Below are 25,519 nucleotides of genomic sequence, written 5' to 3' on the forward strand. Positions count from 1 at the left end.
TAATATTTATTTTTATATTATTAAGTGCATCTACTATTCAGATTAATAAGAATTTATTCCTGACTCCGGCGCCACAATATGGCTTCTAGCCGTTTTGAAAGGGAAGTGACTGTCATTGTGAAATCCGCATCTCCAGAGTGCGCTTCCGAACCCACTTATATTTAACCCACTGCAAAAAACAAATATTTCACTTCGCATGTACATGATTAGGTTCTCTTCACGGTCATAAGCATTTTTTTTTTTTTGGAAATATTTGCACAGACATAAAACAGTTCAGGCAACAGGGTGCGTATTTATTCATCTACTTCATTTCTGTCATTTCACAAAGATCATCAACAGAGCAGTCGCTCAGTCAGCACGGCAACGTTCCATCACAAGTCAGTCAGTCAAAATATCATTTCTGTTTGTGCGTAACCGCTACCGAACATTTATTTTTAAGCATTTTTACTTGCAATATCCAACTAGTAATGCAGCCACTGGTTTTAACAGTACATAACACTGTATGGGTCATAAAAAATAAATCATTGGATTTTATCTGTGCAAATAGCAAAGAGGACGTTATGCTGTTTTACTTATAATTCTCACATAAAAGTTCCCTTATACATCATTTGATTGGTTAATGCAGACTGAGGCTGCGGGGTTAGGGCGGCTGGGTTTGTGCTGAGACACAGTGATGCGCCTTTAAAGTTTGGACTGCAGGGGCTTCAGGTACTTGTGGTAGGACTGATGGACCTGATGGGGACAGAAACATAATTATGAGAAGATTTACTTAAATAATAAGAACTGGTCATTTATATATTAAATATTTCACGATATCAGCAACAAAGGCAGAAAGGAAAGTCGAATTACTGCTATGTATACATAAAAATGCTCAATTTTAATATGGGGTCCTTTAATATACCCCTGTCTTCAAATGTCCCTTACAAAATCCAACTTATTACATTTACAGCATTTATCAGACGCCCTTATCCAGAGCGACTTACAATCAGTAGTTACAGGGACAGTCCCCCTGGAGTTACAGGGACAGTCCCCCTGGAGCAACTTAGGGTTAAGTGTCTTGCTCAGGGACACAATGGTAGTAAGCGGGACTTGAACCCGGGTCTTCTGGTTCATAGGCGAGTGTGTTACCCCTAGGCTACTACCACCCCATTTATTCTTCAACTTATTCTTCTTCCTGTGACTCCTGACCTCTGTGCGGTTGAGGGGAGATTTGCGGGCCCACTCGAACATGTTCTCGTAGACGTTGCCGTCATATCGGCCCAGCACGGAGTTCAGCATCTCGTCGGGGTAGTCGAAGGCATCCACCAGCACCACAGCGTTAGGGCGGAGCTGGGTGAGGAGCTCCTTTATCTTCTCCGAGATCTGAGCGAGCTGGGGAACACTCAGCAGGCCGGCCTGCAAACACGAGGAACACAAATCTCTAAATCATCATCATCATCATCATGGAAACCTTAAATCTGACAATTTCACAGGCTGTCAACAAAATACACAGTTTGTGGAAGATTGCATTAGGCCCGTAGTGAAGTAGCTTTTAAAGAATTAAACATTTTGTTGCATAAGATACAATCACTAGTTGGAGTTCTAAATGTACAGATCCCGCATATCCCTTCACTTTCCCCGAAGGATTTTCACAGAGGGACCACCGAGTCTTTCATCAGCACCTGCAGGAAGTCTCCGGAGTTCTGGGAGACGCCATGCAAGGCGTACAGCACGGCCAGAGTGCTGAGGACGGAGTGCACAGCCACGTCTCCCACTTCACCCAACCTAGAGACAAACAGCTTCACCACCATATAGTGGCAATGTGCCTGGAGAGAGAGCAGCAGAAGAACGTTAGCATTGATTGTCATTGTGATACACTGCAGCACAGCACACGGTGCCCCAACGAAATGTGTCCTCTGCTTTTAACCATCATCTTTAGTGGACAGTGGGCAGTCATGACAGGCGCCCATGGAGCAGTGTGTGGGGACGGTACTTTGCTCAGTGGCACCTCAGTGGAACTTTGGCGGATCGGGATTCGAACCAGCAACCTTCTGATTACGGGACCGCTTCCTTAACCGCTAGGCCACCACTGCCCCAAAATCAAAATCTTATCAAAATCTGCCCATCCGCACCAACCAGTCTGGTTTCGTTCTATGTATATCTTGGTGTAAAATCACTTAATACGCATGTTGTTGAGTTTAAAGAAGGTACTGTCACAGTAACCTTGACCTCTGACTACCAAATTCACGGCCTATTTTTGAACAGATTCCATCAATGCCTTCAGCCACAGGTGAAAACCAATATTTAGTTTGAGGAGAAGTTGTGGATTTATCAATGCAGCTTTTCAGTTCCTTCTTGTGTCTAGGTGAAGATACTGGTCACTGGAAGTTCAATCAGCAGAAAGTAACTTACATCCGAGGCTCTGACAAGGTCTATGGCAGCATTATTCCAGGCATCCTCCTGATTTTTGTGTTTCTGTAGTTCACCTTGCAGGCTTTTGGTTGCCAGTTCTACAAGCCTGGTAAGAAGAAGGATGAGTTCAGAATGTTTACCACTTTACATATTCCTCCTCAGATAAACATGACCCCATCACTCCTACCACCAATCCGAGTTCTCAACCTTCTTGTTAAATCCTGGATTAGTTGCCGAATCCCAGGTCTTTGACATGATCATCTTTGACATGTTGGTCAGCACCAGATAAAGTCCACTCACTTGGCTGCACGCAGTTTGTAGGCCTCCACCAGGCTGGCCAGGTCACTGATGTCGATCACCGTTGGGCGATTTGCCACCGGCTGGGCATGGAGCCGATGCTGGGCCTCATTCAGGTACGACATGATGCCAGTAAGCTGCTGGCCCTCAGAAGCCTGTCTATAACTCTTCACCAGATACCTGAAGACCAAAAAAAAAAAAAAAAAAACAACACATTACCACAGATATACAAGGGTGGAACTTCCTTCAGTGTTCTATTAGAGGACACTACAATCACAGCATGGAAAATGTTTGGAAGCAATCAGACTCAGGTCTGGATCCATCAGTCAGAATAACATCTTATTATCTGGCATTCTCATCTTGATAACGGCAAGTGATCCCATTCCTGATTGTTCTTATCTGTGGGGGCTTCAGTGGCAGGGCCAAAACTATTTGAAGAGAGCCACCAATCCAGCTCTTCAATAATCTCAAAATTTGCTCTTGCTTTATTCTTCCTTATTTAAAGCCTGCAGACTATTGTTCTCTGGACAGAACCTTAAAAATGTGAAAAGGTGGAGGATATGTGCCATTCTAGATGTTTTGAGATTGTGTGAGCCCACCTGGCCGTCTGCAGCATCATGACCGTGTTCTCGCCCTCGTATGTGCAGGTGGGGGTGAAGGTGACGTAGATATCAGGAAGGCTGCTGCAGCGCGAGTAGCCATGGCCACCGCAGGCCATGCGGCACACTTCAATGCCCGCGGTCGCAACCCACGTGGTGAAGGCCTTCAGTCCGGCAGAGAGAGCATGCAGCTGGAGCGGGAGAGAGGGACTGATCACCGTCGGACGATCATGTTAAATTTACATTTACAGCATTTATCAGACGCCCTTATCCAGAGCGACTTCCAGTCAGCAGTTACAGGGACAGTCCCCCTGGAGCAATTTAGGGTTAAGTGTCTTGCTGAGGGACACAATGGTAGTAAGTGGGATTTGAACCTGGGTCTTCTGGATCATAGCCGAGTGTGTTACCACTAGGCTACTACCGCCGCAGAATTATTTATGGACCTTAATAATAAACTTTTCCAGATGTTCCTATGTAAAGCAGTCTAATAAAATGTTTTCAAGATTGCTTAGAATTAAAAATGGCTTACAAATGCTTAAAATAAATATGGAAAACCAAACTTGACTCGCTATACTATTTGTTACTAATAACTGAATACAAACATATGAAAATAGGTTTGAATTGATTAACTGTTATATAAAATGGGAAAAATGAAAGAGAATTTGATTAATGTCTAAGTATGCAGAATATTGATATTCTAGGCACTTAGCATCGTTTGGCTCCTTTTAATGACGTTTCATGGCCACTATCTGAACATGTGAATCATTTTCTTGTAAGCCCCGCCCCACACCTCTGGCAGCTCGCTGAAGTCTCCTTGGTTGATGTCGCTGGTGATGCGGTGGTAGGTGGACTTCATGTACTGGCCCACGAAGTGGAAGGCGTAGGCGGTGGCCAGCAGTGGGAAGAGTTTATGCTGTTGGGTCTGGTAGTCCAGTATCTGTGGTTCGGGTTCACTGTGGACCACAGGGCAGAATCAAGAGGCCAGTTCTTACATAACAAGCACCTCATAAAATATTACATAAGCACAAACGTTATCCTTCTATGGCATCTCAATAAAGTGGCAAATTGTACGTGTAGAAGGTGAATCATTATATTGTACAGGCCAAGGACGGCACTCTAAAGTTTAGGGACAGCACTCTAGACCAGTTCAGCTACGTTCCACCACACCTGATAGACCGAGGGTGATTAAAAGCAGAGGACACACATCGTTGTATCACCGTGTGCCGTGCTGCAGTGTTTCACAATGACTATCACTTTTTAAAAAAATTACTTCGGTTATTTTCATAAGAAGATTTTGACTTCGACTTAGGTTCGCACTCAAGCATGTAACCTTTGACTTTGGAACTGTTTACAAGCAGAGGATAGATTATGTTTTGCTAAGGCCTTTCAGGACTGTTCCCATCCCATCAGACAGAGAGAGCGTCCTGACCCTGGCCGTAACTCGGACTGGTGGCGGACGGCGCTGTATCGGATTGCGATGGTGCAGGCTTTGGACAGCGCTCTGGCCGACTCGCCCACGATCATGGAGCGGATGAACACCATGGTGCCATACGTTAGCTTGTCACTTGGGGGCTTGTGGAACGTTCCGTCAGGCTCGACCTGCACAGATGTCCATCACACCTCATTCATAAACAGGAAGTGCGCCGACATGACACATGAACTCTGGCACTGCGGGCCCTTACCTTGGAGTATTTCATCAGCATGTTCTCGCGAGGAATGCGGACGTTCTCAAACTTCAAATAACCATTATCAACCTCATCAAATCCAAACTTGGGCCCGATGTCTCCAACCACCACACCTGAATCATGTCCAAAAGGCACTCTGTCAGATTTCCCAATCCAGCCAGTCATATTACGAGCAATTTCAAAAGAGACCGGGCTTAACACAGACCTGGGAGGGGCTTGTGAGTGCTCATGGAGCGAATGGGCACAATGAACGCGTGCAGGCCATGACACTTTCCCTGGGTGTACAGCTGCGCCAGCACAATGGCATGGTTCGAAGTCTTGCCCACTGAAAACGGGACACCAGACACACGGTGGTGTTTGATTACAAGTTTTGTTTCATTAAAACCGAAATGGAAATTAGCTAGAAGAATCCTAGCTAGAAGAAGTGGTGCACACTTATGGAATTTCAGGGTAATATCTGGAGGAAAAAAAGAGACACACTCACATCCTCCCGGCCACCACTTGATGGAAGAGACAGTGGGGCTGTTTATGACAAACTCCTGCGTTGAAGGGTCATAGGTCGCGGTCGTCTCCAACCCACGGATGTGCGTTCCTGTTGTGTTTCAGTAATTTACATTTATATTCCCCTTCATCAAGTAACACATGGCAAAGAAATTACACACATATCAAATAAAAAAGTATTCAGAACCCGTTACAATCTGTACAGTGACGTACTGTGGAAAGCAACATTATGTTTATGGTTCACTTTGTTTATTGATTGATTAATTTCATATTAAAATGTGTGAAGGCTCGAACACTTTCTTATTTCACTCTAAGCACAATGAAATGTTATGAACACCCCGCTGTTATCGTGGTGACCCCTGTAGGTGCTTGACAACCATCTGAAAGCAGCCCGGCTACTTGTATTATGCCTTGGCATGGTGTATTCTCTAAATTGAGGGATATTGATGCACAATGTGCAGAAGAGCATGCATAAAGCGGGAATTTTAAAACAAGCATCAGAGCAGCTTTATGATCGGAATCATTATTTAAATAAAATAAAAGATGAAAATGGGGGCAATGGTCTTCATGGTCTTCATTTTACGCATGTGGATGGAGATGAGGACGTCATGGCCCAAGTTACCGTGACCCATCTCCGTCTGGGCATAGGTGCCGATGATCTCCAGGTTCCATGCTGGCATGAAGAATGTGTCCTGCTGCTCAGGCGTGGCCTGGGTGAGCAGGGTAGGCAGAAACATCGCCAGATGGAGGTCCAGGGGCTCAGGCCGCCCACGGTGCACAAAGCTGAGGTCAGGGCGGGGTCAGAAGTCATAGGTCAATTTCAAAGGGCCAAAATGGAGAAGAAATAGTAAATAGTACAGGCTCAACTGGAGGATTTATGTACAGGTGGAAAGTGCAGTTAATCAAGATCTGGACTGAATCACTGGTGTGCAAACAAGGTGTGAATTTTGTGGTGGAAGTGCTGATTCTGAAAAAGAAGTATTTTCCCATTTTACCCTTTATGATTTGACATTTGTGCTTTAACTAGAACTTTCTGAAAAAGCATCCATTATAGATTGTAATCATCCTAAAGTGCATTAGGAACAGTAAAAGACGCAGCATTCTATCTCATCACCCTACTTACAGCTGCTCAAAAGACTGTAAAAATGAGAAGAAATTAAGAAAATCTCCACTCTGCAATATAGATGAGTAACAATTGAAAAACAAACAAATTTCGGAGCAAAAACGTGCTGATATCAGTACAAGGAACTACTAGAATTGCAAACTGTAGGTGAGAAAAGTGGCACCAGTGGGCGAAGCTAAAATGTCGATTCAAGGCCGGCAGAAACCACATGTAGACGACATCGTGAAATGCATGATGGGAAATGCATATCACATCACATTCACAGAGGAATCAGCCCTTCGTGTGTGAACCAAGGCTTTAGCAGAAGCTAATTGTGAGCTACAGTGAGCTGTCAAGCACCTATAAGAGACCAGTCTCATTTGTGGGTCACTGGAACGTTCTGTTGTGAGCAGATTTCCCAGAATTCTAACAGGGACTGACCATGACCCAGCTCAGTCTGAGCGTAGGTTCCCAGAGCCTTCATGGAATGAGCTAATGGGAGCCACTTCTTGCGTTGCTCAGAGTCACACTGGCTGTACAGGGTGGGTAAAAACATGGAATAGTGGAGACCAAAGGCCTCGTGGTGGTGTCCTCGCCAAACACTGAGAATTGAGGAGAGAGACAGACACACACAAACAAACACAGGTACACACACTGATGACCACAGGAGTTGCTGCTCCCGACCGACGCTGATATTGGATTGGACCGTTCTATTCTGTCCACATAAACTTTAGGGCTTCTAAAAGATAACATCTGACCAGATCCCAGTTTCACGAGGACTAAACATTACACTGTTCCAATTAACTAAGAAATCTGTTTTTAGTGCAGTTTCCATATATTCAGTATATTATGATATTATACAACACAATGTAATAACATCCCAGACCAGAACTTGCCACAGTTGAAGAATTATGCACATCTTTGGGAACCACCTAACAGTGTTTTTAATAAGTGTTTTCAATTATTTTTTTCCTTTTCAACACATTTTAAGAGTTACTGTCAGCCTGCACAGTAATGTAGCTAACCCATAAAGGAAAAGACTGAAATTATGATACCTACATTATTTTCATGGCTTTGATTCAATTATGAATTTTGCAAATGTGCAGGACAAGCCAGCTTCTGGCTTGTCTCATTCAGGTTCTGTTGTGAGGAGCGGCGCAGCCTTTGGCACACAGCTTATCTGCACTGACCTTTGCGCAGAATTACTTGCGTATGCAGGTGCCCGCACGTCCCGGGCCCTGGGCCAGCCATGTACCATGCCAAGCTCCAGCAGACCTTTGCCCCTTTGACTAACTACGCTTCCACCAAAAAATTCACCACAAAGCACAAACTATGACAGGGACCGTACCTGGCCTTACCGCCACCAACCTACTTTTTGTAGTAGTAGATCTCATCGGGGTCGGAGATGCCATGCTCCCGAATCTTCAGGATCATCTGTGCGCTCTTCTTCACCGCGGACTCATACCTCTCGCTGCGGGACAGGAAGTTGTGATCCTCATACTGGAAATCAGGGTCACGGATCACAAGCAACTCTGCAGAAGGTCAAGAACGTCAAAAAGAGGCACAATCACTACAAGTTCACATTTAGTGGATGTCGCCAAAAAATAGTAGTACATGCTGCATTTATAACACTCTATAACTGTTTTAATTATGAAATTAGTCACTTGTTTCAACTTCGGATTCATGCACTCACAGCACTCGAGTAGGAATACAGTAAAGGAGTACAGCCCATTATGACCATTCAAATCATTATGAAGGAACCGGTATGATAATCAGTAAGTAAGTCAACACTCAAAACATAACGCAACAGTAATAGAATGAATAAAAATGCATTGTAAAAAATGCAACATTGTAATGAATAAAAATGCATGCAGCTCAGTTCGGCTGGAACCCTGACCCAGTTCCCTCCGCCGGCGGGTCTTCTCCGCGCCCCCGTCCAGAATGTGCGTCAGCGCGTCCTTGTTGAACGTGGCGCCCTCTCGCTCTCGCCGAATGTCAGGGTTCATGGCGGCGGCCCAGTCCAGTTCGGGATGGAGTTTTTTTTTCTGAAGAAACGAGATTCGCGACGTCCGAACTTTCAGCACTCGTCGGCGGTGGCTCTCGTCGACGGCAGCGACCTGTCACTCTCATCGCCACGGGGCGGAACTTTGGCCGGCACCGCCCTCATGATCGCCGACGTCATACGTCGACGTCGCCGCCATATTGTGAGTGGCTATTTTTGCGTGAATCATTGGTGCTGTTTTAATGTATTGTATTTATTCGTCTTTATTAAAGGACTTCTGCACTCAGAGCCTTTTATTGATGATTTGGTGTGAAATACAGTTTAAACTGTATTAAGATCATATGACTGTTCAATGCAATCAATAATCAACTTAATATCCATTTGTGTTTTGTTTTTATAATGATCAGTTCCTGAGTTCAATTTGAAAATGTATTTTTGCATAAAAGGCTTAATAAACAATGTTTTAGTAAAGATATACTAAACCAAAGGTACACATTAGTAAGCTTATATATATTAGTGAACTGGTCTGTGTGTTTGTGTGTGTCATTGCTTTTTTAATCACAGCTGCATTATGATAATTATAACTTAACCATAAAATTGTACACACCATCTACTAGCACTTCAACATTACTGTTATTGTATAGTACAAACGACTGCTGAACGTAAACATTAGCGCTTTTAGTGCCCGTGAACCTGCCACTCGCAATATGGCGAACACAACGAGAGATCAACGAGAGATTCTACGTCCATATTCGTTAGTCACGTGGTCAGGAAACGCGCATGCCCCGACTGAAGAAGCAACGAGTCCATTGTAAGTAGTTTGACATTTTGGGATGTTTTAGAAATGTAATTTAGACGTAAGAAAACCACTACGTACAGAAATAAACTAGAAGTAATGCTGATCGTTTTCCAGAGATGCTTCCTCCACCAGCGCCGTACTTCTTTCCGTGGGAAATCCGGCCCGGTTCGCAGCGGGAGGGCGCGTCGGTGCGAACTTTCGGCAGGTAAACACGTTCACTCGCCGACTCGATTCTAATAAGGAATCAACTCACTGATTCAAGTGCTACAGCTGAACTGCCGCTCGGTCCCGACAACCACCGACCGTCACTGGGCTGTGGTCTGCGTTTGGAGCGGCATCAGAGAAATTTTTACTTTTTAATATTGCTCAATATTTACTTTCACACTTTATGACCAATGGAGAATGATTCAGTTCACTATCACGAATGATAATGCATGTAACCCTGCTGAGCTGCATGGGACATTTTACATGAAAGGTGCTGGTGTAATAAAGCATAGCTAAAGTCATAAAGAAATAAATGCTGATTTATTTTATACAGACGATTAATTTGCCAATGCTAAAAACAGAACACAACAGCATTTGAAAGCAAATGAGTCTTGAATCTGTGAAGCCGATCCATCTGGTAATTTTTTGGTGTCGAAGAGCACTGTTGTTTGAGGTAAATTATATCGTAAGTTATGCGATCATGGTATGTGTTCAACCAAAGCCGCACAGGACAACATTGTAAAATCTGCATTTTATCATAAATCATATCGTTGGTTTGACAACAAAACAGACAAGTGTTTTGTATACATTTTTTAAACATTCCTCCTTTTGTTTTTATCACACACAGTTGTATGTGCTCAGCTTCAATTTTATTGATATCAAGCTCCAACCTTTTTATAGGGAAGTATCACAACAAACTGTCATGATAATTACATTTTTGCACCCATCCTGGTGGCATTTATACGTTGAATACCAAGACACAAAAGAAACTTGCATTTATGTGCATTTCCCTTTAAATCCCGTTGACAAGGCATCTGGTTGGATCGATTTTATTGCTTTGTTGTAGCCGGCTTTACTTGTTATTCGATATTTTGCAAGAGAAGGCACATGCCTCACTTAAGGTGGCCACCTTATTAAGGTGCGTTTTCCTCTAAATATTTCTCGAACTTGGTCTCAGTAGAGTTTTTTTTACATTTACAGCATTTATCAGACGCCCTTATCCAGAGCGACTTACAATCAGTAGTTACAGGGACAGTCCCCCCTGGAGACACTTAGGGTTAAGAGTCCCGCTCAGGGACACAATGGTAGTAAGTGGGATTTGAACCTGGGTGTGTGTGTGTGTGATGTACTGTATCTTATGTGGTCTGTATTTGACATGCGTTGTGCTCTGATGTCACCCAGGTTGACAAGTTATTTCCCAGAGGAATCGAAGGCTGTACTTTCATCGCAGCATGCCTCTTCGCAGCACCAAGTACAGGTTCAAACAGGCTTTGTGGAGCCTTTCAACCCCATAGTCGGAGCTCAGTACATTGTACTTGGAGAGCTTACGAGCGCAGAAGGTGAATTCTTCTCTGAACGAGTCTCGTTCGTTATCCTAAATCCGTTCATACCAGTGATGTCTATACTGATTCTGTGTCCTTATAGAAGGTGGCGGTGTGGCGGTGCGAGCCCGAGTGTTTAACTGCGTGGATGGAGTGGATGTAGACCTGCTGCAGAAAGCCATTCGTGATCAAAGGAGCTTCTTCCAAGAGACGAGGAATGAGCCTGATGTGAATTGTGCCACTACTGCAGTATGACTTGGACATAATAAACAGATTATAGATAGTTATCCATTCTGCTGAAGTTATATATGTGTCACCAGTTCATCCCAGTGAAGTCCTGCGGTATGTGGATTCTTCCTGCACTTTTTGTATTATAAAAAAAGCAAAGAACATTAAATCCTGGAAGTCTTCAAATTTTTTTATTGAACACATCAGTAAATTACCCAGCATGGCCCATAATCCCAGATCAGGCAACATTGTTTTTATTTAAATGAGAGTAAAAGGATCCTCTTCGTGTGTGACATCACCAGACCATACAATGTACACTGCATTTCAGCACCAAGCACCAAATAAGAAAATGCGTTTGCCTGCTTTGATGCATTATTAATGGAAGTGACAGCATGACAGTTTTACTAATTATGTAAAATACTGAAGCTAATTTGTATTTTTAACAAATATTCACAAATAGGCTTTTCTGCCAGTGGACCTGATAGGCTTCATTTTATCTGAAACTTTATTTACAAAGCAAAGCAGTACAAGAACTTTATTCATCCTGGAGGAAATTGTTGTGCCAGAGTTGCTCGAGAGAAACAAAAAAAGACAAAATGATCAAACACACAAGGCACAAAAATGGTCTGCGCTGTGATACAGTAATTAATTACCCGGTAATTTCTTCACTAAATGAGTAAACAAAAACGTCAGCAGCAGCCGGTGGGGTCCCAACAGAAGAGGAAGCATAAATCATATCATATTTGCCGTTTCCTGAGACTTTGGATTCGATATTAATGCAGAAGAACCACAGACGTCTTAGTGCTGCCCATTCCAACCGTAAACAAGTCTAGTAGCCGATTCGATGGCTGTAGTAGGTTGGGCCGGAGTCCTTGGACGAGGCTGGCAACATCAGGAGGCCTGACTGTGGGTCTATCTTGCTGCGAGCCATGGCCTGCTTGTAACTGATCCTTTCTTTGGTGACTGGGTCAGTCAGTTCTTTGGGGTAGTTGCCCTCCACCTGAAGCTCCCGCTGCATGGTGCCATCAATCATCTTGCTGCTCACGGCCTCTACGATGTCAATACGCCCTGATCTGTTGGGGTCCACCAGCCCCCCTGTCAGGAACTGTGCCTCCATGTAGCGCATCGCCGTGTCTTTGGGCATCCACCCCTTCTGAACGGCCACTCCAACGCAAAGACGTTCTCTGGTTATTGGATCTTCCACCCCAGTGAAGGCCTTCTGGGCGTTGAGTAGCCTCTGGAGCTGGCTTGAATCAATAAGGCCCAACTCTGCAGCTTTGTGGACGGAGTATCTCTCTTTAGTGTTGAGGTCTATGATGCCCCCTGTTGCAGCTTGTGCCTCCAGAAGCTTCTGGGCAGTGGTGGTGTCCACCAGCTTACATCCAGCTGCAGCACGCACATTTAGGCATGAATTGGTGCTACTGTCATAAATGCCAGCAATGGGATACTCTCCGTCGTTGTCTTTTGCGCTGTTGGAGTACATTCTGGCTGCTGGGCTGATGGCAGCAGTGGTTTTCGTGTCTCCAGCAACAAGAAGAGCAAACTCCGAGATGGACATTTTGCCATCCCTGTATTGCTGCATCTGGTAAGGAGTGACTTTTCCTTCCTTCACTGCATTTTTAATTGAGTACTGTTTGCCACTCTTGCGATCCTGAAGCACTGAAACTTCTCCCTCGGGCCCTTTGGCTGTGAGTTCCTCCCAGTCACACTCTAAGTCCTGAAGATGCAGGTACTGGACACGATCAATCAGACCTTGCGTGAATGCCTGGTATGGTGACATGTCCTTCCCCGTTTCAGGGTCCAAAATGGTGATTCTGGTGCTGACATTGGTCTCTTTTGTTTGCATTTCAGCGCTGTTCTCCTTCTTAAGGCTGTTCTGAAGCTCCCTGATTGTGCTCTCACATTTGTAGATCTTGTCCTTCTCGTCCAGAATGTCCCTCTCTAGATGCTGAATGTCTGACTCCATCTTGATGCCCTTTTGCCGGCTCACCTGGGTCCTCTCACTCATCAGCCGAGCCTGCTGCTGGAAAGAAACGCTGATGTCTTGTTTCTCAGATTCCAGAGTCCTGAGCTCGCGCTGAAGATTCTCCTTCTCTCTCTGCAGAGCATCACGCATTTGAATCAGACTGACCTCCTCCTGTGAAGTGCTTGCCTTTTTACTCTGCAGCCGGTTCAGTTTCTCTTCTTGCTTACGGATTTCATCTTCCAGGTCTCGTCTGGCATGAGTCTCCTGCAATACCTGGTCTCGGAGATGGTATCTCTCAGTCTCCAGAACCCGGTCCTTCTCTACTCGGATCACCTCTTTGTAGATTGTCTTCTCTCCAGATTTCTCTCGCTGTAGGATCTCTATCTGGGTTGTAAGGTTTCTGATATCTCGTTGAAGACGTATAATGTTGTTACTCTCTGTATCCATCTCTCCACGAAGACCAATGGTCAGTTTGTCCAACTTTGGGTCTCTTTCCACCTTTAGTACTTCCTCCATTACAATGTTTTCCTCAATGGGTGGTGGGGCTGTCTCCAGTTCATAGATGCGCTCTTTCATCAGTCTCAGCTCTGTCTCGGCTTGAACTCTCTTCTGTGGTTCATCGCTCAGCTTTATGGTCCTCTGTTTGTCTTCCATCTGAGCTCTGAGCTGCTGCACATCCAGGTCCATTTGGCGGCGAGAGCTTATTTCGTCATCTACTTTCCTTTCAAGCCTCTCGTGCTCCATTTTCTGCTGTGGGTCCTTCTGGAGGTTCACCACTTCCTGAATAACGACTTTCTCTTCTGGCTTCTGTCTCTCTAATTGGATGTACTTGTTCTGCAAGTCAAAGACCAATTCCTCTGTGGTGCGACGCCGTTGTGTTTCTTCACGGACTTCCCGCCGCAGCCGGTCTGCCTCTTTCTCCAAGAGTGGGTCGTTAACATAATTGACTACTTCCTTGCTGACAATTTTGGTTTCCACCTTTGATTTCTCAGCTTTCCATTCGTCCCGTTCTTTGATAAGGCGGCTGAGTTGGTCTTGGGAATTCTTGTAGGTGGTCCGCAGAATAGTGACCTGGTCACTGAGCCTCTGAATCTCCCGGGCATTCTCAGGGCTTCGCTCCTCCTTCACGACATCTTGAATGACTTCCTTCCATTCAACCTGGGGCTTCTGGGCTTTGACGTCATCCAGACTGACCTTTACCAGCCTGATCTCCTGTTCCAAATTGGAATACTTTGTCCTGGAGTCCTGTATCTCTCTCTTCAGATGTGCCAATTCCTTCTCCTGTTCCGGGCTAATCCTGTAAATCTCATTAATGATTTCTTTGGTTTCCATCTTAGGCTTTATTTTTTCAAGCAGAGAATGGCGAACCTGGAGATCATTTACTTCCTTTCCAAGCAAAACGTTTTCAGACCTTTCCTCTTCCAAAACTGACCTGAGCTGTTGAGACTCTTTTATTGCTTCAGGATCCCTTTCCACCCTCTTCAGTTCCTTAGTAACAACCTTGGGCTCCAAAGTAGGAATGAGCCTTTCCAGAATGTTTATCTGGCTCCTGGTTTGGAAGATTTGACTGTTCAGGGACCTACACCTTTCGCCCTCGTCAGTGAGGTCCGTCTCAGTTTTCCTGACAGCCTTCAGCATCTCTGGATCCTTTTCAATCTTCACCACCTCTTTCTGCACCACCCTCTGCTTAATGCTAGGCTTTTTTTGCTCCAAAAGGACAACCTCGGTTTTCATTTGTTGCATTTCGCCATCCTTATCCCGGACGTCTGTCTTCATTTTTTTAATCTCCTCCTTCAGCTTCGTTGCTTCTACATCCAGTTGTGGGTCCCTCTCAGTCTCGGTCACCTCTCTGGTCACCAGCTTGGGCTGTGTGTTTTTGAAGTCACGTTCCAGGCTTGTGATTTTCTTGTTTAGCAGCTCAATCTCACTTTGGGTGCCAGCGCGCTTAAGGGCCTCCTTGTGCAGGGTATTCTGCAAGTCCTCCAGATCACTTACCATCTTGGGGTCACGGTAGTACTGCAGGACCTCCTTTTCTTCCAGCCTCTCCACGCCCCTGCGATTCTTTAGAGCCAACAACCTGGTCTTGAAGGTACCGAGCTCTGACTCTGTGGCGGAACGTTTTGCAGTCTCCGCTTGCAGCTCTTCCTGCAGAACGCTTACTTCATCCTGGCTCTTTTGTTGGCTCTGCTGCTGCTGCACCTGCTGCTGCGTCACGACGTTCACTTTCTCTTCATTCTGTTCAGAGGAGACAAAGAGTAAATGACTTAACTACTCATACCCTCAGGTCAGTCCTTTTACCTTCCAGACACATAACCCGGCCGAATGCAACACACCTGGGCATTGATCTTCTTGACCAAACCCATCTGGCCCAGCATCTGATTGCTTTCAGCAGCCGTTTTGGCATAGCGGTTAACCAAAGCCTTTTCCTGTATCAACAAAAAAACGTTGTTGACTTCAAAGCTCCTTCTCAAAATGGTCACCATGAGGCATTTTACAGGCATCAGTTCTTCTCACCTGTTTCTGCACAGAGTCTGATAAGGTGGAGGTGTTGGGCTTTTTAGCATCCTTGGGTTTGGCAGAATTGACCGTGCTGTTGTACTTCTCACAGTTCGTCTCATATTCCTGTAAGAAAGAATGCATTATTTATAAAACCACATTTCCACCTTTAACTAGAGTTTAAAATCTGTGATGTGTGCATTCAAAACCTTTCATCAAGAGACACGTGTGGACCATTACAAAATATAGTCTTACTTGCAATATGTCTTGCAAGTCCAAGGATAGGTCCATGACTCGATCAATGTCATCGCCTTTGCGCTTTATGTCTTCAACCACTCTCTGTGTGAAATAAAGACAAAAGAAACATAAAAATGAAGGATTTAATGTTTGATTAAATGCAGAGGACACATTTAGCTGTGTGCATCCTGCACTGTGCTTGCTGTGCATCATAATGACAATCACTTCACTTTCAGATCTATACACATTTTTCTATACAAAAATGCACTAGGAAGTGTGCTAGTGCTTGAATTGGGCCTTTTGTCACTGAAGCCACATTAACGTAGCACTAGTAGTAAATGTGTGACGGAATTGTGAGCATTTCAGTGTAAAACCGAACTTAATATTGCTTCCTTGTTGTTTCCAAATGTATTATTCCAGAGCACACACTACATTTGAATGTTACCATGGATATACTTACTTCCTGAGAGGCCTGTTTCGCATTTATTTGTGCCAGGTTGTCAGTTGGGCTTATCTTGTTGTTTGGCAAATTGTCCAGGAAAGAAGACAACGACTGGCTCACATTCTGAAAGTCTTGGTTTTTAATGGCAGCTTCCTGCAAAAGCTTCTCCCTTTTGAAAAACAATAAACAAGGACATTCCGAAATGCATGCAGCGGTTGGAACAGCATGTCACTGAGGCACCACCGCGCTCCTCACCTCTCTTGCACCTGGCTGCCAACGTTAGCATAGCGGCTCTGTAGCTTGGTGGCCTCTGCCCTCTGCCGGCCAATATCTGGACAGAACTCCTGGTATCCCTGCTGAAGGGAACTGCACAACTTCTCTGTGGTTTCAAGGTCCTTGCTCAGCTTTTGCATGTCTGGCTGCGCACCAGCAACATCCTTCTTCAGGTTCTGGTGATACAGGCAGAAATAGGGATACATGTGCTTGGGCTCCCTCTGAAGACATGAACTATAACATTTTGTGGATGAAATACCTGGATCTCCTGTAAGCGTATCTGGGTGGCTTTGGGAGCATCTGAGACGGTTCCGTCCTTACTCAGTTGTTTTTCAAAGTTTGACAGGACCCCGTCCACTTTCTTGATTTGGTTTTCCAAGTTCAGGGATGATCGAGCCCTAATGCAGACACAATTGCCAGTCGTTAGCCCCACGCATATTGGGCTTCTGCATTTCACACACACAAGTGTAACATACTTCTCCGTGTACAAATCGTTGAGGGAATTAATGCAATCTTGTTTATTTTTGACAGCGTTGAGTTTTTCAGACAGAGGGGTGGACAGTGCTCCTTTGGAGAGGGTGCTAAGATCCCGATCACTGCTTTCTTTCTGCTGTTTCAAAGCCTGAAGTGCTTCAGCGGCTTTCTGCAAAAGGAACATTTTGGTACATTATTTACAATCCCAAGGTTTGAAATGCAGACCTTCAACAAACCTTGAAGAGATTTCCCTCGAATTATAAACTCTAAAACTGCACGGTAACGGGGCAGTGGTGACCTAGCGGTTAAGGAAGCGGCCCCGTAATCAGAAGGTTGCCGGTTCGAATTCTAAGGTGCCACTGAGCAAGGCACCGTCCCCACACACTGCTCCCCAGGCGCCTGTTATGGCTGGCCACTGTTCAACAAGGGTGATGGTTAAAAGCAGAGGACACATTTCGTTGTGTCACCGTGTGCTGTGCTGCAGTGTTTCAAAATGACAATCACTTCTCTTTCACTTCATAACATCTAAAATTAAATCCTACAGCTTTTGAGATTGTTCTTATTTCATTCCGTCTGCTTTGGGTGTAAATACATTCATTTTCATATTGTGTTTGTAACATTCTAACCAAATATTATGCCTTCTTATATTTAAAAAATTGGCTATTAATTTAGCAAATACATTTTTCTCACCTCCTGGTCTTTCAACCGACCAGCAAGATCCTGAGCAGAATTACTGCGGTCCAGTGGGGTTCTAAGCCGATTCAGAATACCCTGCTCAGCCTGGGCCAGGTCTTTGTCCAATTTGTCGAGACGTCCGGTCAGTTCTGTAGCTTTGGGATCAACTGGGGCTGAAGACACCTTAGCTGATGAGGAAAAGAAATGTCTGCATATGAGAACTGCCTTTACTCTTTAGCTTTTATGATTAGGTTCCATAATTTTTGTTGATTCTTACCAACTTGTTGAGGACGTGAAACCTCTGAGGGCTGGTTCTTCAAGGACGCCAGCAAAGCTGCTCTTTTATTCTTCAGCTCAGCCAACTCAGAACCAAGCCTGGTTGATTATCAATTTTTATTTATATTTTTATTGGATCAGTACATTTTTAGTTGAGATTAATCGGTTTATGTACAGTGCATTTCTTACAGGTCTACTTTGTCAATGGCCTCAGGGTCAGGTGGAGGGATGGAGAAGCAAACACCTGGAAAAGTTTTTATGGACCCATCTCGGGACTGCACTTCCCAGCTCTCGTTGTTGCCGTTGGACTTGAGAGTGAAGGGCTCCCCACGAGCTAAGGAAGCCTTGAAGAGACACAAAAACCTTCATGAACAAATGAATCTTTTCTCCACATACTATCTGCTCCAGTCCGATTCAAGTAATAACCAAGCCATGGAAGCCTTAAAACCTTCAGAACCCAGACCCATAAATTCCATGTCACCTAAAATAATTACACGGGCCACAGTTGCGGCGGCCGTCTTTGGTTACCTTTGGCGTGCTCCAGTCACACAGGGACTCGACGCCCTTCTGTTGGCTCGGGAGGCTCCGCCTGAGCTTGAGAGGGGAGATGGTGGTGCTGCGCTTCCTAAGGTCAGCCAGGAGCTGCTCGTTCTGCTGCACCGTCTTTTCTTCACTCTGAGAGCGGAGGATGTGGGATTTCATCGCATCATTTTCATTTCTATGTAACTTTGATTGTCGGGTTGATACAATACTAGAATTTCAGACTTGATACCCAGGAAAATCCTGAATACAAAGCTTTTACAGACCAGGCATATATGTTGTAATTCTGATCATTTTAAAAGCAAAATGACTAGAACAGTATAAACAGCAGTACAATAAGGACGACAACATCACCAACAATAGCATAAGACAACGCAATTCTGAACTGAGTTGTGCGATAATAGTGTTGTGCTGTTAAATGAACAGTCACCTGGGACTTTATATATATTTTTAATTATTCATAGACACTGGCCGTTACCATAATGATATCCTAACAGACAGCTAATTGCCAAGAGTAATATGGTTATGTTTTTAGACATTTTCTCCTGCAGCAGTGGATGTGAAGGCCCACCAGCAGCATGTTCTCATCAAGCTATCGGATGCTGCGAACAGAACACTCAGGAACTTCCCTCTTTGGACTAATACACTCTGCCTCTTCTATGTTTAGAATATATTATTGCACTCTTCCATTTTGCACAGCGGGATTTGCACTATTTTTACTCTTCATTCATTTCATTAGTTTAGCGCTGTCCTTCTTTTTGCCGTCTACATGTTTTGTTTGCCTCATTCCTGTACTGCATGTGTCCCATGTTTGCACTTTATTCATCCCGGTGTGTCGATCTCGCACACGCACACTTTATGTCAGTATGTAACTTTTGTTAAATGTAGCACTGGGTTCTGGAGAGATGTTGTTTTGGTTTACTATGAACCGTCTAGCTGAAATGAAACTAAAGTTCACTTGAACTTGAACTGAAAGAACACCACCCCCAGTGGGAAATCTCACCTCGAGCTGCAGCAGGATTTCAGTGTTGGTCTTGCCTTTCAGCGCTTTGGGTTCAAGGCCGGAACCAAGCTTGGACAGTGATTCTGACAAAGATTCTGCATCATGTTGGTACTGAAAGGCAAATACGAGCAGAGGATTCGCTCAGCATTCTTAAAGGTCAACACGTTGCTGGTAGGACAAAGAACTTGTGCTGCAGAGAAGAATATACCTTGAAAGCACACCCTGGTGTGTCACATTACCTTTTTGAATTCTTGCACATTGTCCAGATGGGTTTCTTGGCAGATGCAGAGGTTGAGGAATTTCTCCCATTCTTTTCTCACTGCATCCCTCTGGGCCTAATGGTGTGTGATGAGTAGAAGTGGCATTTGTGAGTCAAAAAGTCACTGCATGTTTTAATGAGTGCAGGGTTTTAATGCTCCTCACTTGTATTGTTCTATTTGCTGGATGTTTCAGCTCAAGAAGGTGTTCTCCATCATCCTGAAGCTTGTTCACCTCAGTCTCGTGGGACAGCAGATTGTTGTTCTTGAAGATCTGATGGAGATAAACAATATGTTCTCGTCAAGCTGTGATCTTACAAGGACATAAGGGCCGGAAAATGTGAAATGACATGTACATTTAAGGTTCAAAACATCTTGACCAGGATTTTGTTTCAACTAATAATTGTAAAAGTGAATGTGAAGTGAATGTGACACTGCAGCACAGCACACGGGGACACAACAAAATGTGTCCTCTGCATTTAACCATCACCCTTAGTGAGCAGTGGGCAGCCATGAAATGCGCCGGGTACCTTGGTCAGTGGTTCAGGATTTGACCCGGAAACCTTCCGATGTCTGTTAACCGCTAGGCCCACACTTCACCATTGTGTCTTTCAGGGAAGATAAATCTAAATTCTGAAAATAGCGCATTGGACTCTTGGAATACACTGGTTTGAAAAGATTCCAACAAGCGGGTCCTTATCAGATCAGGATAAAGGCGCTATTGATAGACGACTGGCTGCTGGATATGAAACCCTGGTCAGAGTTTTTCCTTTCGGATCCTTAAGTGGTCTCCTTGGCATTTGGATCACACTTGATCCTTTGATACAATTCTGGGTGACATTCGAATGTACAATAGATGTAGAATAGAAAATTATTCTTGCCCACATTGATGTCCGAGCCATAATTTGTCCTGCCCATATCTTAGTTAGCATGGGCCTTTGATTCTTTGGCATACCCTGGGCAAATGAGATCTGGTTCTCTTGGTGGCCCCATCTGTGATACACAAACTAGATATTATAGGCGGTGGCAGCCTGCCCACCTCGTACTGCCTGCGGACATCCATGGGGTCCACCATGAGATCACTCCAGTCCTGTTTGAGGATCTTGCCTTCTTCTCCCTGCAGGTAGGTCATCTCCTTCTTGCAGCCCTGCATGTACTCGTACAAACTGTTGAGGTAGTGCCGCCGCCATTTCGAGTTGTCCTACCGATTGAATGAAGTGCAGAAAAGGTTTAAATGGATAAGTGGACAAAATTGTTGCTTCTGGACAGCATATATATTCAGTCAACAGGAGAACTAAAATCACAAACGCTTACCAGAAGATTGGTATATTGTTTCTTGATGGCAGCATATTCCTCCTGAAAGATAATAGAAATCTGTTGACTGTTTTGCATGGCAAAATGCGTCTGGTTACTAGAAATGGACGTTTCAGGAACAGCAAGTTGAAAGTTCTGCTTTGGATCTGTACTTTTTGATCCTAGAATTACCTCTGATGAGCACCTCTGGATATAAACAGGACGCCATATATAATATCAACAGCATTAATAATAATACGACATGCAGATACCTTGGAGCTGGTGGTTCCTGGGCTCATCTGTGAGTTGTAGGCCTCAATCTCTTTGTGCAGGATGTTGTGGGCGGCAATTTGCTTCTCAACATCCGCCAAAGTCGGCCCAAACTCTTCAGTGTTCAGTTGCCTCTGCATAAGGAATGGATTGAAGCTGATTTCTTTTTGATTCAACAAATGATTAGGTCCAATAGATCAAGCTGGAACTAAAAACAATCAGTTTTCACCTGTTTCTGATTGAGCGCCTGGGCCCAGTCAATCCTGGGTAGCAGCTCCACCTCGTTCACCGGCTCATACACATCGCGGTACACGGTGCAGTCCTTCAGCCAGCGCTCGTGAAGGTGACTGACACTGAGTGGGAGGCATGATTACTTGGTCACTAGTAGTTCTAGACTCATCGCTCTGAAGCTGGTCTCAGAACTCACTCATTCTCGATCTCTCCGGCCTGGGGATGTCCCATTTTCTTTGCTCTGTCCACGTCCAGGAAGAGGTCCTTCAGGAGCCCCTCTGCCTCGGCCAAAGAGTCCGACACATCCTTCTGGTGCTGGAAAGGCTTGGAGCTCTTCTCGTTTTCGGCATCCTACAGACATCGGGAGGCATTAGGACTATCAATTTTCACCCTTTTTTCTTATCATAGGGGAGGGGTAGCCAACTCTCCCCTAATTGCCCAAATTTGATTAATTTTTTTACACATTTACACATTTAAGTTTAATGTGCAGTTGTTCATATGCAATTATGCTAATGTTCAATGACTAAATATTCACAACAGTGAGCATTTTTAATATTTACATTAGTAGTAGTATTAATACTAATGAACTAGAACTAATACTAATATTAATAGTATTATTATTGTAACAATATTTGCAGGTCACTGTTGAATCAGCATTTATATTACATCTTTGCTTCAACCTCTTATTTTTCATATCAATCACCTTTTCAGCAAATTAAGGTTTATTGGATTATATTGGATTATAGGTGGGAAAATATAATAATCATAATAATAATAATTAAAATGTAGAAAATTCTCATACAAATTTCAATGGATTAGTAATCAAAATTGATTTTCATATTAGAATGACTTGGATTGTCCATTGGTGTTTAAATGTGTAGACATTCATACAGACGGGGGGTTTAGTATGTTGTAGATTCTCACCACAAGTAGGAGCTCTTCTGCACGCAGCACATCTTTCTCCACCTGGTCAGCATTCTTCTGCATGCGAGCAATCACCAAGGCCAAGTTGTTGACCTGTGACCTGGGTGAAGGAGGGTCATAGATTTATATAATTTCTTTGTCTGAAATAAATGCTGTGAATGAGTTTATATTTCATGGCATTTTACCAGACGCCCTTATCCAGAGCGACTTACAATCAGTAGTTACAGGGACAGTCCCCCTGGAGCAATTTACAGTTAAGTGTCTTGCTCAGGGACACAATGGTAGTAAGTGGAGTTTGAACCTGTGACTTTGTGGTCTTCTGGTTCATAGGTGAGGATTTTTTGACAGGGTTGGTACAACCACAAGCCACAATGTACAAACCTGTGTTATCATCTTAAAAATGCTGTTTTATTCCTAGCATTTAAAAAACAAATACATTTTTGGCTGTATGTTCAGATCCATTTAAATATGTATGAGTGTGGTCTTTTTTTTTATTATGTAATCTGCAGACGGGCCAGTGATGTCATCCAACACACTTTGGCAATTCAGTGGCATTCAGTGCCCTCAAATTAGCACTTTATACTCTGAAATATATTTGTTTTGTATATAACTGTTTTCAAGCACAAACTGCAACCTTCTCAGAGACGTTATCCATTGGGGCTGCTCAGTTAGGTCACCTGACAACACATTCACAGCATCGATCGGTGCATTCTCTCCAGTCACTGGTGCTTCTTTATATGACATTGAGTGCCAATATGTACAGTATGTACAGAACCGCATGTACTGTATGTACAGATCCCAGTGCTCCAGTTGTGACTGTGACAGTCATGAGCATCTTTTTAAAGGGGGAAAATTCCCAAAAAAACGCTATCGGTCCATGAGGTGACCTGGTGGAGGAGATTCCATCACTGAAACATTCCGGGTCATGCAAATACAGACCAGCTGAAGCACAGCTCATATTGGACACGTAGTTGATAAGTTGTGGCCTGTCTAGCCCACAGAACAGGAACAGAACGTCTGAACTTGATTGCTTTCACTCAGGCAGAAGTAAGAAGACCACTGTGCTTGCAGATCTTTGCCAAGGACAATACTGGAATCCTCAATTCAAGAAAACTGCTTGTTTCTGACAGAGATCACACCATCGTTGCATACATTGAAACCATGCTGTAATCAACACAACTTCTTTGGTGAAGGTAAAATAATGTTATGCCAGTTGTTCATCATGAGCTCCTCAGAATTAAATCTGCCGGAATTCAGACGAGAATCAGACACCAACGCAACATCAGACAACGCCCACGTTCCAAAGGCAAGACAGGTCAGGTGACTGCTGCCACTTACGAGGGGAGTTGTCCACACTGGGGTGGGTCAGATTGTCCTCCCATCCACGCCTGCTTCTGTCTCAAAGTGTCACCTGCTTCTTCATGTCAAAACAAGCCGCTCCAAATGAGCCACTGGGCACTGAGCCACTTTCAGTTTACACAAATCAAAGTCTCCACACCACATGACAAAAAGGATTACTTTCATATTTCGCATCAAAACGCGACGAACACGACCCCACAGATATTCAGGCCCTTCCCAGGTGACACCTGACCAGCCTCTCACAAATCTGCTTACAAATGAACATTCCAAAAGAATTTCAATGAATCAATGAATACATTTTTTAATGATATTCTGTTTCTCCAGCCACAAGACACTCCACCAGGATGATGTTTCACCTCTAACGAACCAAAGAGTGGCCACAAGACTGCAAACCCATTCATTCACAGATGAAACGACAGTGGGACCAAGGTTGAATCTCCGTCTGGTTCTCTTTCGGTTTTGGGAATCACGACATTGTTCCCTTTCATCAACAGTATTTCCAATAATTACACGTTCAAAATTCACAATAATAACAATCACTGTAGTGATGGTTCAGTACACCATTTCTACATACAGGTTCTTCTGACATTATTTCTAACACAAACAATGTTTATTTAACATAAATATCCCTCATACAGAAGATAATCCTGATTAGATGTCTCAAGGACAACAAACACGACAAGAAGGAGCTGCCAAGATCACTGCTGTTTTTCAGGTTTGGGCACATGATCGATGCTCAAAATACTTTGTTTTCACAATATCATGATTTTCTAATGTCCCGAACTACTGTCAAAGTCAACGTATCGATAAAGCCACCATGAATGCTGCAGTGATCCACTGGTCGAAAAAAAAAAAAAAAAGACACTCTAGTTTTGTTACAGCAGCACTCGCTTAACACGATATTATCAACTTTCGAGGTATTTCGAGACAAATCATTGATACCCAGAAATCCAATATTGGCCCAACCCAAGATTGCAGACTCATGTTACTGCTTGGCTCGGGAAAAAGCAGACTTGCAGCAGAACTCGGTGCTGACCCCAGATCAGCCAAAAGCAGGCAGCTACTCACTTGGCCTTGCCCGTGTCTTTCAGCGTGGAATCCTTCTTCTTGAACATCCTGAACGTGTGGCCGAGCTGCGCTCCCGCAAAGGTCCTGGCTCTCGCTCCCTCTCGTCCTCGACACACACCCGCACCACCACAACGGATCCCCTGCGAGTGTCATGCAGCACGGCCGGACGCAAGGCTTGGCTCCTGACTCGTTCCAGGCTCCACCCTGGGCTGCAGGTGAGGGCCGACGCCCAGACACCTATCTGGCTCCCCAGGACCGGACGAACCAGTTCCAAGGCACAGGGTGACACGCACATACACACTCACGCTCGATCCATGGCTTTCCTGATCCCTCCTCCGATGTGGAGGGTGGTAGTGGCCTAGTGGGTAACACACTTGCCTAAGACCACAAAGTCACAGGTTCAAGCCCCAGTTACTACCATCGTGTCCCTGAGCAAGACACTTAACCCTGAATGTCTCCAGGGGGGGGACTGTCCCTGTAACTACTGACTGTAAGTTGCTCTGGATAAATGCTGTAAATGTAAAATGTGCACCTGGGGGACATTTTGCTCCCGTGGCCACTGTGACTCTGGCCAGTTGTCTGGCTGGGGACGGTGCAGGAATGTG

General features: G+C 44.4%; 3 protein-coding genes across 6 annotated transcripts; 1 reads left to right on the plus strand and 2 right to left on the minus strand.

Moving 5' to 3' along the window:
• Positions 1-272: 272 nt before the first annotated feature.
• On the minus strand, positions 273-9,610 carry acox1 (acyl-CoA oxidase 1, palmitoyl). 3 transcript variants are annotated; one of them, XM_028973228.1, is made up of 14 exons: positions 9,455-9,610; positions 7,948-8,107; positions 7,017-7,177; positions 5,457-5,564; positions 5,178-5,297; positions 4,970-5,085; positions 4,717-4,886; positions 4,078-4,240; positions 3,288-3,478; positions 2,692-2,868; positions 2,392-2,497; positions 1,662-1,805; positions 1,189-1,395; positions 273-732 (listed from the first exon to the last, which is right to left on the minus strand). In XM_028973228.1, the coding sequence occupies exons 2-14, from the start codon at positions 8,007-8,009 to the stop codon at positions 682-684; spliced, it is 1,776 nt and encodes a 591-aa protein (XP_028829061.1). In that variant the 5' UTR covers positions 8,010-8,107; positions 9,455-9,610; the 3' UTR covers positions 273-681. The 3 variants fall into 3 exon arrangements, with proteins under 3 accessions (XP_028829061.1, XP_028829060.1, XP_028829059.1); XM_028973227.1 differs by lacking the exons at positions 7,017-7,177; positions 9,455-9,610 and adding exons at positions 6,096-6,256; positions 8,473-9,402; XM_028973226.1 differs by lacking the exon at positions 9,455-9,610 and adding an exon at positions 8,473-9,399.
• On the plus strand, positions 9,168-11,311 carry ten1 (TEN1 subunit of CST complex). 2 transcript variants are annotated; one of them, XM_028973231.1, is made up of 4 exons: positions 9,168-9,388; positions 9,491-9,581; positions 10,763-10,920; positions 11,006-11,311. In XM_028973231.1, exons 2-4 carry the CDS (start codon positions 9,493-9,495, stop codon positions 11,155-11,157), a joined length of 399 nt encoding a protein of 132 aa, XP_028829064.1. In that variant the 5' UTR covers positions 9,168-9,388; positions 9,491-9,492; the 3' UTR covers positions 11,158-11,311. The 2 variants fall into 2 exon arrangements, with proteins under 2 accessions (XP_028829064.1, XP_028829065.1); XM_028973232.1 differs by lacking the exon at positions 9,168-9,388 and having other exon boundaries at positions 9,395-9,581.
• On the minus strand, positions 11,300-25,118 carry evpla (envoplakin a). The gene is made up of 22 exons (XM_028973224.1): positions 24,915-25,118; positions 22,488-22,587; positions 21,760-21,914; positions 21,562-21,685; positions 21,335-21,466; positions 21,084-21,125; positions 20,809-20,970; positions 19,936-20,043; positions 19,752-19,847; positions 19,513-19,623; positions 18,498-18,644; positions 18,159-18,313; positions 17,971-18,068; positions 17,709-17,881; positions 17,021-17,187; positions 16,804-16,942; positions 16,527-16,720; positions 16,290-16,440; positions 15,848-15,931; positions 15,611-15,718; positions 15,430-15,522; positions 11,300-15,331 (listed from the first exon to the last, which is right to left on the minus strand). The coding sequence occupies exons 1-22, from the start codon at positions 24,959-24,961 to the stop codon at positions 11,960-11,962; spliced, it is 5,958 nt and encodes a 1,985-aa protein (XP_028829057.1). The 5' UTR covers positions 24,962-25,118; the 3' UTR covers positions 11,300-11,959.
• Between the last annotated feature and the right edge of the window lie 401 nt (positions 25,119-25,519).

The sequence above is a fragment of the Denticeps clupeoides genome, chromosome 3 (assembly GCF_900700375.1).
Source record: "Denticeps clupeoides chromosome 3, fDenClu1.1, whole genome shotgun sequence".
NCBI classification, from domain to species: Eukaryota; Metazoa; Chordata; class Actinopteri; order Clupeiformes; family Denticipitidae; genus Denticeps; species Denticeps clupeoides.

Coding starts and splice junctions, on each gene's coding strand:
- ten1 (XM_028973231.1), top strand. CDS start 9,493: ATGCTTCCTCCACCAGCGCCGTACTTCTTTCCGTGGGAAATCCGGCCC. Junction 9,582..10,762: donor TCGGTGCGAACTTTCGGCAG/GTAAACACGTTC, acceptor GATGTCACCCAG/GTTGACAAGTTATTTCCCAG. Junction 10,921..11,005: donor AGAGCTTACGAGCGCAGAAG/GTGAATTCTTCT, acceptor GTGTCCTTATAG/AAGGTGGCGGTGTGGCGGTG.
- acox1 (XM_028973227.1), bottom strand. CDS start 8,581: ATGAACCCTGACATTCGGCGAGAGCGAGAGGGCGCCACGTTCAACAAG. Junction 5,298..5,456: donor CAAGTGGTGGCCGGGAGGAT/GTGAGTGTGTCT, acceptor TCCCGTTTTCAG/TGGGCAAGACTTCGAACCAT. Junction 4,241..4,716: donor CAGTCCGAGTTACGGCCAGG/GTCAGGACGCTC, acceptor TGTGGTCCACAG/TGAACCCGAACCACAGATAC.
- evpla (XM_028973224.1), bottom strand. CDS start 24,961: ATGTTCAAGAAGAAGGATTCCACGCTGAAAGACACGGGCAAGGCCAA. Junction 21,915..22,487: donor CAGAAGAGCTCCTACTTGTG/GTGAGAATCTAC, acceptor CGATGTCTGTAG/GATGCCGAAAACGAGAAGAG. Junction 21,467..21,561: donor AGGCGCTCAATCAGAAACAG/GTGAAAACTGAT, acceptor TTCCTTATGCAG/AGGCAACTGAACACTGAAGA.